General features: G+C 38.8%; 2 protein-coding genes across 2 annotated transcripts in view; one reads left to right on the forward strand and one right to left on the reverse strand.

The window, feature by feature from the left end:
- Nucleotides 1-14,369, forward strand: part of LOC141773925 (VPS10 domain-containing receptor SorCS3-like) — a 242,980-nt gene that overhangs the window by 91,645 nt on the left and 136,966 nt on the right. The window lies entirely within an intron of this gene.
- LOC141773926 (VPS10 domain-containing receptor SorCS1-like) overlaps nucleotides 1-14,369 on the reverse strand; it is a 62,103-nt gene that overhangs the window by 36,748 nt on the left and 10,986 nt on the right. Inside the window, exons 2-5 of the mRNA XM_074646100.1 lie at nucleotides 6,901-6,968; nucleotides 2,661-2,760; nucleotides 2,268-2,426; nucleotides 731-804 (exon numbers count right to left, since the gene is read on the reverse strand). Of these exons, the coding sequence (XP_074502201.1) occupies nucleotides 731-804; nucleotides 2,268-2,426; nucleotides 2,661-2,760; nucleotides 6,901-6,968 (401 nt within the window). The remainder of the gene's footprint in view (nucleotides 1-730; nucleotides 805-2,267; nucleotides 2,427-2,660; nucleotides 2,761-6,900; nucleotides 6,969-14,369) is intronic.

Below are 14,369 nucleotides of genomic sequence, written 5' to 3' on the forward strand. Positions count from 1 at the left end.
TCCAATTCTAAGGTATTTGCACTTTACTTGGGTACTTCCATTTTATGCTACTTAATACGCCTACTCCATTATCATCCCGACCGACGGCGCCATCGTGGAAGCGTAACACCCGACCTCCGGTTCCCCTTCAGGTTAACACTGTTTGCTCTGTCAGCAGTGTTGCCTTTGTTTTCACTGTTAGCCCCGTTAGCTATGAGCTGCCGGCTCAGCTGTCGCAATGTTGAGAGCCACGCGGAGGCAATAGAATAGGCTCCCAATCTCGCATTTAGCGTCTTTAAAACTTCATATTTCTTAAAAGTACACTTGACACTCAACTTGTTACTAAGTTCAAATCTGACGCAATAACATGAATGTTTGTGTTGATGTTACTGCAAATAAGCTGCTGACTGATCAGCAACATGCAATATTAATGCAGTAGGAGTCAGTACTCGTGTTTCTACCATGTCAGTATCCAGAATCTGCAAAAACTTGTTAACAAGTTCAGCAAAACTATACATGTAAATGAACATATTGCATGTAAATATGTACAGTGAAGGCGTTTCCCCTTCTGTTCTACTGCTGTGAACAGAATGCCAAAAATGCATACATTTTAATTAATTAATGTATAATTGTTCTGTTGCTCGTCTATTATTCATAGTGTTGTTGGAGCATATCAAAATATGTGGCGATATTGCAGCATATCTCTCCCAGAAAGACAAACCCTCTGCAAATGACTGATTATTGATCTCACCAGTAGAATCTGTTGGGGACGACGGCGTCGTGCACAAGCTGCCATCTCCTCCCAAATTCGACGGAGACGTAGAGCTGAAAAATGAGAGGAATGCATTAACCAAATGAGTTACAGCATAAAGAATAATGTTCTAAGTCTGAATATCCAAGAGAATTGTTTCCTGATGTATGTCTAACTGTATTATCAAGCAGCTGTCAAGATTTGTTGACTTTGTGGCGCCAATGTGTTGATGTTGTTTTGAATATTGCGCTACTGAGTGCATACTTGCTGAACATGCATCAGTGATGAGAAAATCCATCAGTTCCTGTAAAAATACAGCGATACTGTGAAGCCAGAAAAAAATAAAAAATGAAAACAGTGAAGATTATTCGTTCTGATGCCTGGGAAAAGAGGGAAGGGGGGAGAGGGTGGGGGGCAGACAAATGGTGTCTCCTTCGTAACTCAGCAGGATATCAGCCTAATTGGTGTTATAAAATCACTCATTTAACTGTCATTGTAGTCTTTTTATTCCATAAAGCCATTAGACTTCTTTTTTTACTGCAAAGCTGGACTTATGTCCAAGTATTCAGAAGGCCTGTCATCTTGCCATAATGATCGAGCTGCAAGCATCTTAAGCTCGGAGCTTTACAAGGATAAGCAACATCATTTTCACTTATCTAAGAGCTTTAAACTTTTAAAAAGACATGACAGACAATCAATAAATGTAAAATGAAACCTACGTAAGATTAATTTCGGCAGTTAAAAGGGAAAAAACCGATTAAATTTAGTTTTACAAAGACGTACAGAATGACCTGAAGGCAAACTTCTCTACAGCGTCTCTATTTTGACCCGTCGACGGTCCTCAGCTAAGCTTTCATCTTCCTCCCTGCACCATTTATCTCACTTCTCAGACCTTGACTGTTTTTCTCTCGGAAAATCAAGTCTTGCAATAGCAGCCTGGGAAGGCCGAGTTTGATGTCTGTGGTGTTGAGTAAAGCAGACAGCAGGGCTCTCACACGGCGTAATGGAGGGTGCGTGTTTATGCTCGCAATTGTGTGTTTGCGTGTGAGCTTGTGGATTTTGTGTGCGTGTCTTCCTTGTTAACTTTCCCCCTGTGTTGTCTGGGACATCATCCATTCAGAGTAAGAGTCTGCAGCGAGACCTTATGACTTGTTTAGGGGGAGCAGGTGATCAGCTGCCTCTATTTCGGCAACTGCAGCCTTGGCTTAAGTGGCAGATGTCTCTGCTCATAAAGGCCGTGTCCTGAAAGCTAGCCGCTATTATCAAAATGAATGCTTTTGACCGTGACAACCGCCTATGTTTTGTATCATTTTATAGAAGTATTAATTTTGTTGTGACCCAACAGGCTGGTGATATATAATGGGATAGAGCAACAATCTGGCAGAACACTCGCAGCGAGCGAACGTGTGCATGATAAGCAGCAAGTGAACCCTGCACAACAGCCCTTATTCAGCAGCCAGAGATTTTTTTATTTTTTCCTGTCACTGTTTCAGTTTTTATTCCAACTATTTCATGCCACCTGACAGCTACACGTTACCTTTTGGTCGTGGCTGTAAGCCAGGATCCAGTCCTCCTGCTCGGGGTGAAAAAGCAGGCTGAGGATATCAAAGGCTAAGCTGTGTTTCTGATAGGTCGCCCCCTCGTCAAGGCTAATGAGCAGGCTGTTCTCCACCTCCGGGTCGGTAAGTAACATGATCTGAGACGAGATAAGAAAGGAGACGGGGGAATCAGTGGCCCACCTTGACAGCATCCATTCCACAGGGCTTATGTGTACTTGTGCGAGGCGCCGCTTGGAACAGACACACGCTGCAGACTTCTGTAGAGCTGCTATGTCGGGAAAATGATAAAAACTCTGCTACACAGCGATAATAATTGACAGATTTATTCAATACGGGCAGGATTTTTTCACGAGATGCATCTGGAGACTTACCTTCCTTTTGTTGTTCGGACTCACGTACAAGTAGCTCAGGATGGTTTTTGGCCCGACTTTCTCGTTAAGTTTCTCGTATGTGGTCCCATAATCAGTTGACCTAAAATTCAATTATAAGGACAAAGTAAACAGGCTGCGGAGGAGAGCAAAGTAGAGTGGAGAAACACCTACTAGTTAAGATGCTGATGGTATCATTAAGCATATCAGGCAAGCAGAAAATTGCAACAGCAGAAGTCATGAAGCAATTTGCTAGATGAATGGAGATTTGTTTAATTATCAAAATAAACAAGAGTATCCTGTGTGGCATACATGGAGAGGGGATTATCATCATTATTATTATTGATGCTTTGGGCTGAAAACGTAATTTAATGTTTGTGATTTTCGTGTTTTTGAAATCACGTGGAGGATTGGAGGGCATATTTGTCTGGTGGCTGAAAAAAAAGCTACTAATACTCAAAAATATCAAATGTCCTCCAAAAATGTCACTTCATTTTGGATGTCTTTATATGAATTGTCACCTAAATAGATGTTGGTCTCAAATGCTTGGTGACATTTCAGAAACAAGCAGCACTTAAATGTTTTATACTGCATGAAATAAAATAAAAAATTGTGGATTCCTGGATTTTTATATATTTTTATTGGATCTTTTGTTTTCAGAGTGTTAAAGAGCATTCAGGAAATATGTCATTATTCATTATTTGTGAATTGATGACATTGGATCTACTTCCTTGATGTTTGGAGACCCACAGGCCCCAATGCTGTTTGTGTAAAATGAATAATAATAACTGCAAAATCAACCCCATGTTTTTCTTTTGTTATGACCTTATTAAAACCCAGAAAAGTATTTAAGATGCAGTCATTTCCCTTTGCCAGAAATTGGGTTTGCAAATTGCAACAACAGATTTTTTTGGCCGCTTGGGGACAGTGGAACCAATTTGTAAACCCAACATTGACATATCATCACCTTTTGAGTTAAAGGTAAGGTTGGTAATGTTGTTCAAATAAATGTTTTGTTATATTTGTTGAAATTATATTTACATCCCAACAGCAATTAATAAAACAAATGCTCTGACAAAAAGAAGAAAGAAAAAATTCCAGTATCTATGGCTGTAGCAGAACTGTAATAAGCCCGTACAATCATTTCATTCGGCCCGAGTGAAATGATTGGACGGGCTAACTACCTGCCTGCCTACCTACCTGCGCGCACACTGCCCGTGCACTCATTACAAGTCACTGGAGTCTTCCACAAGCTTCTTGCTTGACAGCTTGAGTACTAACAATAGCCATGATAATGACAATTTTTGGGGGAGTGGCTTTGGAGGGAGACGTGAATGTACAGGCTGCCAGTGTAGCCGACTTGGCAACGTTCTCGCTAGATTTAGTGACTCCTTTTTAAAATCTAGTGTACTCTTGCTAGTTTCTCGGCATTATCTAACCTTTAATATGGCAAACTTGTTAGCAAACAGTTGTTTTATTTACATGTCCAGCAGTTATTGAGCAAAATCATCATTCGTTTAGAGTTGTGTCATGCATGGAAAAAGTCCAATATTTACTGTCTTGTAGCTCTGTTTTTGGTCTCTACCAACTCCTGAGGGGAATGTCTGGCTCTTTCGCTGCTAAATGCTCCACTATGTTCACCAGCTAGTCACTAACTGTGTCTGTCTGCCGTTTGGTGTTGAGCAGGTTGTGTACAGTGAGTACAGTGGGTTGTGTACAATAGAGTGCTGCAGGAGTCCTAAAAGGAGTTAGCATTCAGCACTTCCTGTTTCCTCGTTTGAAAGTCGTTTTTTTGAATGGGTTTTTGGTTAGATGCCTGAAATAAGGTCTGTGGTTAAAACAAGCTTAAGAGATTTTAACGTTTTGTTCTATGATATAAAATACATCATAGCGGGGCAGTTAAGCACAACAACTGTGCATTTTGTAATACATTTGGCACAGATTTAGGTAATATGTTTTGCAAAGATATAGATATCAGGGCACTACTAATTAGGGGCCTGAGGGCCATGGCAGCCATTTTTCAGATGGCGGCTAAATAGGCACTTAATATTCCAAAGTGTTAAAGAAAAATGATTTTATGACTCTTGGTGATTTCCAAGGTGTGTTCAAGCTGATTAGATCAGATGTCAAAAGATCAGAGACATGTTTTTTCCCTCTTTATTTTTTAAGGGTGCTTTTTAAAAACCTGAGAAATAAAACCTGACATAAAAGAGCATGGGAATGGCCATCACAAACTCATATCATCATAAGACCTGATTCACTTTCACAATTTATTTGAATTAATTAATTCATGTTTATTTCTGATTTATGATTAGAACAACTTGACACACAGTGCCGAGCTGCACCTCTAATTAATCTTCAGGTTCCCAGCTTTCAGATGATGTGGCAAAAAAAAAAGAGTCTGGAATGGCAAGGTGTTAAGTTATGTATTTTCATGAAGCTATGTGTTGCTATGAAGCAACGTGTTGTTGTGTTTTTTATTTAAGCTATCTATTGTTATGAAGCTGTGTTGTTATGCGTTGCAGCTACAGTATGTGTTGTTTTGATGTGTTATGAAGCTCTGTAGGGCCCTGTGATTTCCGCGTTGAGGAAAACATGGACTGAATCGCAGAATTTGATAATAAAAATGGAATCAATTGTAAACTGCGGAATATTGTGGAATTTGCCAAAATGTGTATTCAACTAAGAAACATCAGGGTTTTCCCTGCCATTATAAGCGTGTCCTTCACAGCGCCTTAGCTAAATGAACAGAAAAACATTATGCTGCTTTGTTTTGGTGTCATTTATAGGCAAGCTGCTTCTGGCCTCTACTCTCCGTGTTAGTGTTTCATCGAGAGCGGGGCTCAACTCCTCACCCACACACACACACACACACACACACACACACACACACACACACACTGGTGGCTACTCAGCGCAAGACCGAACTTTATCCAGCGATATCTCTGTCAATTTCTTTTTTGTCAATTTGCTAAAGAAAACAGAAATATAGCGATGGAAAGCTGAAGCTCTGAAGATCTTACCGCCTCTATAGGTGTATTGGTTATCATTCTACCATGAAGGTACCATGCTACCATAATCCTTTTATTTGGTTTCCACATTTTTCTCAGGTTAAAAAGCATCCTTAAAAAATTAAGATGTAAAAAGAATTGTCTGTGATCTTCTGACATCTGATCTAATCAGCTTGAACACACCTTTGAAATCATCAAGACTCACAAAATCAGTTTTTTTTATAACATCTTTGAATATTTAGCGCTTATTTGGCAGCAATTTTGAAAAATGCACAATTGTTATGAATATTTCAGCTTCGCTGCCCCGCTATCAATAAATACCCCACTAGTGAATTTTGAAGCTTTTACGTGTTTTAAAAAAAGGCAGTTGCTAACAAGTGGCTAAATGAAGCTAATAATCGTCAATGAGCCGACTTGTCCGCCTTTACAGTCTCGTTGTGTAAACTCGCGCTCATGTGACCGTGGTGTAGTTCGTCTATAGCATAACGTTGGCTTTTTACTTCTGGAGATTGCATTCACACTACAAAAATCATAAAAGTGGTGTTCATTTGTGGAGGTCATATTACGGCACAAAACGTGTAAGTATCATAAATATTGTTTGCCACAGAGTTTATTTTCCGCATTACTCCAAAACCCAATAGAAAAATCCTATTGGCTTTTTGTCGAGGGAAAGTCCTGTTTGCCTACAAAAATACGTCATCCCTGGAGCACCCTATGAGCTGAAAACTCACTATAAACATCTGTCACTTTCACTTTGTCATTTGATACTTTGTTATTATAAAAATATTTTTCATAACTGCTTTAATGAAGGCAACAACATAAGACAATAACCACAATATTTCATTTTTTACATGTTATATGGGCCAAATATATAATCCTTTTGTCTGCCAAAAAGTCAGTCAAAATAAATGTATACTATGTTATCTTACGCACAGTAGTGACGTTACTTATGTTTAGGTTTAAACTACTGTTAGAGTTCTTATAAATATACTGTTATTAAAGTCCAAATAATGTAAAAAATAATCCAAATGAACTTATTTGGAATTCAGTGATGCATAAAAAGTGCTATAAATATTAGTCACAGACATAAAGCATATAAAAAAGCATTGTATTCAACCATTTTTTACAGATCCCTGAGACCCCAAACAGAAGTAATGTGTCATTTTCTGTGGCAGATTTCTAAAACAATCAATTTGAAATCATGTGTAAAAATACCAGACAGAAGATCTTACCTCCATAAAGAACTCTCTGTTACTCTGCCAGAGTTGAAGTCGTAGTACTTTGTCAACATGAGGATCACCTACGAAACAGATGAAACAGATGAAACAGATTACTAACTTCGAAGGAGTGTTTTGTCAACAGCAGCAGTAAAGTGTCACATGGTGAAACAAAAGAGCCGAGCCGTCCGCGCACATTTCTTTTAAGCCGCCTGACAGACGCGGCTTCATTAAAAAACAAACAAAACTGTGATGGCATGTCAACCCATTGCTTTGTTTGTCGTAACGCTTTAAACCCCGTGTATATTCCCTGAGGAAAAGCTGACCACATATGCGTGCTATAATGGTTTCTCAGACCCAGTAGACTACCAGCAAATGCTACCGCTGGTAAACTATGAATAAATAAGTCAACGCTATAATTCATTCCAGGCACAGAGAGAGAGACCGTCTTTTTTGAAAAAGGATCATAAAAAGTGTCATAGTCATATGTGGTTTACAATAAACAGACCTTTACTTAAAAGCTGTAGATTTACTTATGTCTTGTAAATTACCACAGATATAGATTCATGTGGACATTAATCTGTCGCTGTTTAATTTTTCCTCGGCGAATATCAGAACCTAAATCAAAGCCTGTGGGTTTGTATATGCATGATGCATAAAGCCATTCTTATGTACATTTAACTTGTAATTTCCTTTTTTTCTCAGCTAGGCAATAATAAGAGGAAAAACTGCAATTACTATAATACTAACTGCCATCCAAAAGAATGCATTTCTCCGCAATGGTGATTTATAAAATGTCAACATTGCTTTACACTATAACAGTTGTTCACATTGTGCCTTTCGTCCTCTACACAAACGCATAGTACAGTGCCCCGCCTGCACTGTACCATCGTAAAATGTGCAGATCATATAGCTCTCTTGGGAACCCTCTCTGGGCATCTTTTCATAGCTATCCTCTAATTATCCAGTGTTATGGGCGTTTGGGGTAACATTCTCTGTAACGAGTAAGAACTCCATCATGTAAACAAGAAATTTGAACTTTTTAACACCTTGCTCACGCAGTTTGTGGAAATTCCAAATAGCAGTTATTCTCTAGGCTTTCGCCTCATATCGAGCGAGTCAATCGTCCTCATCTCTGCTAAATCAAAGCCTGCCCCTTCTTGAAGCTAACTGACAGACACACGCTGTGCACACATGAGACACTTCCAGGTCCCTTATGTACAGTCGACTACAGCCTTTAGGCATAAAATCTATTAAAATAATGATAGCATTTCAGGATTTTTAAAGCCAAATTGTCCGTCGATATACTTTACTTGTGCAACACCACAAAACACAAAAACAGTAACTCTGATTTAAAACCAAAGCCAATGAAATCGAATAAGGAATCCTCTCACTTTTTGTTGGTACATACAGAAACTCCTGTTATGTTATTATGGTTTTTAGTTTCCCAGAGTCTGAGACAACACCCTTAAATGCCTCGTTTTGTCCGACCAAAAGTCTAAAACCGAAATATATTCTATTGACAATTATATAAAACAATGAAAAGCAGCAAATCCTCACAAATGAGAAGCTAGAAACAGATGTAATCTATTTTTCCTTCAAAAATTACTGAAATGATCAAACAAGTTATTAATAGTTGCTGATTAATTCTCTGTTGATCTGACTGATGAATCTACTAATTGTTTCACCTCCAACATGAACTATTCAGTAATATATGCATGATCCTGAAATGTCTTACATGTCCTGCACATTTATCATGTTTTTAATCATAAACATGTCTTTACCTGCACGATGTCTTAAGTTTTATGTTGTGAATATTAAATAATGTACCACAAGTGTCTAAATAACCTCTTGCTGTTAATGCAATGAATTTAAACTTCACAGTTTTGCTGTATTTCCTAATTATTTGCCCTCTTTGTGAAAACTCTGACTCTGCTTTTACTTTGTGCTGTATTTCCTTTATATGTGCGCTAGTTCAGAGATAATCCATGTAGCTTGTTATAACTATGGTACCAAGTGTCCAGGCTGGGTTGCAGAGATTTATGGTCTTCCAATAAAATGGCCTTTATACCTTCCAAAAGTCATACCCTCATGGACACTGTCATAGGCAATAAAACAACCCGCAGCAGTCTGAAAATTAGGACAAAAAATATGCCCCATTCTCTATGGCAATTAACTTTATGCATTTGCTTGGGAAGGATCCAGGATTACAGTCAGATATAATTTGCATCCAACTTTGCCGGCTGGGAAAAAGTTTCCGTTGTTCTGAGGGATGTTGAAAGTGAAAGGTAAAGCCCCATGGCTGCAGTTAACGCATCGATACAGTGATACTGTATTCACTTTGTAGATATTTCTGTGTGAAACAGGTGTTTGAAGTTCAGCATGTCACATAAGCCATTAAATTGCTATTTGAAATCACTGGACGAAGGCTACTTCTTTTAATGCTTACAACATACACTGGATAATGGCAGAACTTACCCTCTGGATTTAAATAATAATGACATATATTAGCATATCTTTGCCTTTGAATTTCAACAAAGGTGTCACATTTGATGCCAGCTACCATGTAGTGCACAGCCCATTAGACTGCAGTGGCGCCAACATATCTCCAAACTGGATTACTTGACATCCAAGAGCAAGCAAATTGATTTTTCAACCTCTAATCCTTTGTAAATCTTAAACCTTGGAGGTAAATGGACTGGGATGAATTTGATCATTATGTAAGAATGAATAGAGGCTTAATGGTGACTTAAAGGGCTTTGGGTGAAGAGATTACTGTTGAGGAATGAAGGTGTGGTATGAAGAGGAGAAGGGGTGGGGGTTTCAAGAAAGCAGACGGGGAGAGTTCTGTTATTGAAGGGTGAACACCTGAGACAAATGAAAGGAGCCACCGAATACACATTACAATTCATTCCCACTCTCACCAACTCGTTGATCCGGCCTCATCAGCTGTTGGAATTAAGTTGCCTCATCAATAACACTGTCATCACATTTAGCCACTGCAATTAAACAGATGGATGATTCCATAAAAGCAATTGTTACAGGAGTTACTGACTGGAATATTAATAATAAAGACAAATATGACATTTCAAAAACTGGTGAAGAGTGTCTGAGGTGTTTCCCTGCCTTTTGCCCAGTGCATGATGGGATGGGCTTCAGCTCACTGTTGGCCCTGAACAAGAGTAAGCAATGACAAGTACAAAAGTTGACATGTTTTTCTTTTGGGGATAATTTCTGATGCTCTACATTTAAACATTTAAAGGGTCAGTCCACCCAAAAAATATTCAACTTAGAGATGTTCCGATACCATTTTCAGTTCATACCTGAACAATTTATATACACATTAGGGCTGTCAAAGTTCATTTTAACGCCACTAATTTCTTTAACGCATTAACTCAATCGATCTTTCAGAGGTTGTAGCGGGCTCAGTATTAAAGAAGCTATCATCATATGAAACTAGAAAAACGTAAGGAATCCATTGATACCAACCATGTCATGCCATCGTCACGAAAGAGGTTTAATATCGCTCCAAACTTGCGCTAAATTTTGGCGAGGAAAAACTGGCATGGCCATTTTCAAAGGGGTCCCTTGACCTCTGATCTCAAGATATGTGAATGAAAATGGGTTCTCTGGGTACCCACGAGTCTCCCCTTTACAGACATGCCCACTTTATGATAATAACATGCAGTTTGGGGCAAGTCATAGTCAAGTCAGCACACTGACACACTGACAGCTGTTGTTGTCTGGTGGGCTGCAGTTTGCCATGCTATTATTTGAGCATATTTTTGTGCTAAATGCAGTACCTGTGAGGGTTTCTGGATAATACTTGTCATTGTTTTGTGTTGTTAATTGATTTCCTATACATACATTTGCATAAAGCAAGCATATTTGCCCACTCCCATGTAAATACTTGACAAATCTCCTTTAAGGTACATTTTGAACAGATAATAAGCTATGGACAACCATGCGATTAATCAAGATTAAATATTTTAATCAACTGACAGCCCTTAAATTGTTAAAGTGCAGCCACAATTTAATAAATAATAGTACAGTAACAGTATAAAACACTAGCGCAACCGTTTGTTTCCAGAGCTGATGATGGAAACAAGCATCTTTCTCATCTCTGTTAGAGTTGCACATGCGTAATACCGATCAGGCAGGTTGTACGGATCGGGTAAGGGGTGATGTGTTGTTTTTGTTCTTGTGTAGAGCAAATGAGCTGATAAATGATATCATAATGTGATATCGGATTCGGTGCAGAGACTCACGTACTCATCGATACCCAATTCAGCATTTTAGGCTGTAACGGAGGCATTTTCGATTCTGGTATCTCTATCGGAACAACTGTACTGTAGTTACATCTAGCATTAAAGTAGCAGGGATGTAAAACCAAAACAATGAGTTAAAAGATGCCAGAACCAGGACCTGAGGGGAACTGCAAAATTGGGTGGTAATTATCTGTCAGTTTATCACAATGCGCGACACATTTCACATACACGTAGTCATGTGATCCAGTGTCGATAGAAATAAAATAGCTATTTTCATAAGACAGAGCAGATTTTGTCTGATGCTGGTAATCAAATTCGTGATAACGGGTGACATTAAATGTCACAACTACGACAGACTAATTGGAAGGAGAAGAGTGTGAACACCTGCTTAACAAGCTATTAATACCACAGAAGTGTTAACAATGTGGCAACAAATGCCCTTCAAGGAATAAAAAAATCACAGCTTAGCGAGAAAGCTCAAAAAACCCCAGGGGCCGGTATAGCATAAACTGCACTTTATAAAATCACCACATTAAACTGCATCATTTAACACCTTTAAAAAAGAAATAAACTGTCTATTTCTATTACATTGTTTATGACCCTGCAACTCACTCCGCAGCAACACAAGCCTGCAGGAAAGCATTTCCTCGTATACTTCAATACCACCTCAGTGAAACGCGTAATGTACAGAGGCTTTTGCCTGCCACTTCAAATTATATCACTTCGTTAACAAAGGCAACATTTCCTCGTAGACCAGATGTTGTGCCGAAGCTAGGTTGTTTGAAGTCGGAGCTGTTGGCTCTCACATGGATAGCAGGTCACTGCAATCATGAATTATAAAGCGACTTCACAATATCACTTTGCACAAAAAAGACTATTGGTGTCCTCATAAAACCTGATATACAAACATAAGGAGTTAAATCAGAGTGAATAAAACATCTTCTGTCATTGCTTTAAGCACTTTAAAGGTATTAATATGAATAGAATTCTTTTAAATATGTTATTCTTAAGGTATTAAAGTTCAGCTCCAATGTGACTGATGGCAACATACTGTTACCTTGGCAGACGGTAATGCCATTGATCTGTGAACATCAAATAACCGGTATTTTAAATGGACAGAGAACAGATACTCCATGCTACAGCTATGGCTTTCAAGCAGAACAGAAAGAGTCTGACTCGTGTCGAGACAACAGCCCTGTGTGGAAGTAGCAGCTTGGTTGACAAGTCATCTGAAACGGCTTTCCTTCGGGCTTCTGCTCTCGCATCATTTGCTTCTTCACCATAAATGAAAGTCAAGGCTAGTCCAGCAGCTAGGCTACGGCGGCCTGCTGAGCTTGGAAGCTTCAGTGTGCACGAGGAGGGGGTCTGATCAATGCAGGCAAGATTAGAAAGCAAGAGGGTAGGATTTTTTCTACCCAACCGAAAAGTTGTTTTTTTCCAATCTACTTTTTAACTCTTCAGCACTCCGTTTGAAAGTGCTGAGTGCGACGGTAGAAGATTGGTTGCATGTTGACAAACTAAAAGCTCCCTGGACTCTTTAATAAATTACATTTTTCTCTGACATAAATAAAGTAAAACAGCTGATTAGATTAATATGCTGGGTAAAGATTTCTCTCACCCATATGTCTCCTTATAAACTCACCAACAGTGTTTGAAACCTCTTGTTTTTGCATCACTGTGAATCTAAAAAGGAAACTTCAGTGAGTAAATCAAAGTTATGGTTTTGAATGTGAGGCTTTTCTTACAGGAGCCAGATGGTGTAACTCATAATGTATGAATGAGTAATGCAGGTGGCCACTGTAAAATGAAAGAGTTTTGAAATACAAAATGAGGAGACGACTGAGCAGTTGCCAAAAACAGTATATCGACGACAACAACAACAGCAGCCAACGACTGTTTCTTATTCATAGATGGAGCACTGAGGCGCTAACTGTATTGGTTTTAATTAGGGCTATTAATCGATTAAAATAGTTAATCGCGAATAATCTTGAATTAATCACACATTTTTTTTCTGTTCAAAATGTACCCTAAAAGGGAGATATGTCAAGTATTTAATACTCTTATCAACATGGGATTGGGAAAATATGCTTGTTTTATGCAAATGTATGTATATATTTATTATTGCAAATCAAGTAACAACACAAAACAATGACAAATATTGTCCAGAAACCCTCACAGGTACTGCATTCAGCGTAAAAAATATGCTCAAATCATAACAAACTCAAGCCCAACAGGCAACAACAGCTGTCGGTGTGTCAGTGTGCTGACTTGACTATGACTTGCCCCAAACTGCATGTGATTATCAAAAAGTGGGCATGTCTGTAAAGGGGAGACTCGTGGGTACCAATAGAACCCATTTTCATTCACATATCTTGAGGTCAGAGGTCAAGGGACCCCTTTGAAAATGGCCATGCTAGTTTTTCCTCTGCAAAATGTAGCGAAAGTTTGGAGCGTTATTTAACCTCCTTCACAAGCCAGTAAGACGTGGTCGGTACCAATGACTTCCTTAGGTTTTCTAGTTTCATATGATGCCAGCATAGCACAAGCTTTAAAATTTAAATTGAAACTGAGATTTGAAAATAAATTTAAAAAAGATACTGCAGTAATTTTAATTTGAAATATTGTGAAACACTAAAAACAGGCAGAGCACATAATATAACAAAAATATGGGCCTGCACAACATAAGTTTGATTTAAGCGAATACAAAAGAGTGGAAACACTAAGACGTCTCTACGACAAAATAGATAAATAAATAAAATGTAAGATCTCATTATGCATTATGCATTGTTACAGCTCATTATGCATTGTTACAGAGAGGGGGGGGACACACCCTGCAGGAATTCACAACACGTTCTCATTCCAACTCCTCACATACCGCTTCTTGGCGTCACTTTATTTTTGGACCCTTGGCATCCCTTTAGGATTAGGCAACAAAACCACTATAGCTAGGTTTAGAAAAGAACTACATGGTTGGGCTTAAAACTTCTACGTCTGAATAGTGAAAATTACACTGAATGTTGTGAACACAGGACACGAACAGCGGTCTTCTGGATGAAAGCCTCGTGTTTGTTGGACCCATCCAATTTCCCTTCCGCCCAACTGGTGTGTCTCTTTCACTCTTTAAACTATGTCACCACACTCCCGGCGCACTTTCTCGGAGCATTTACTGTTGCCACGGATGGGTTTACATTACAGTTAAGTCGAATCATACCGGCG

This window comes from Sebastes fasciatus, chromosome 9 (assembly GCF_043250625.1).
Source record: "Sebastes fasciatus isolate fSebFas1 chromosome 9, fSebFas1.pri, whole genome shotgun sequence".
Classification (NCBI taxonomy): Eukaryota; Metazoa; Chordata; class Actinopteri; order Perciformes; family Sebastidae; genus Sebastes; species Sebastes fasciatus.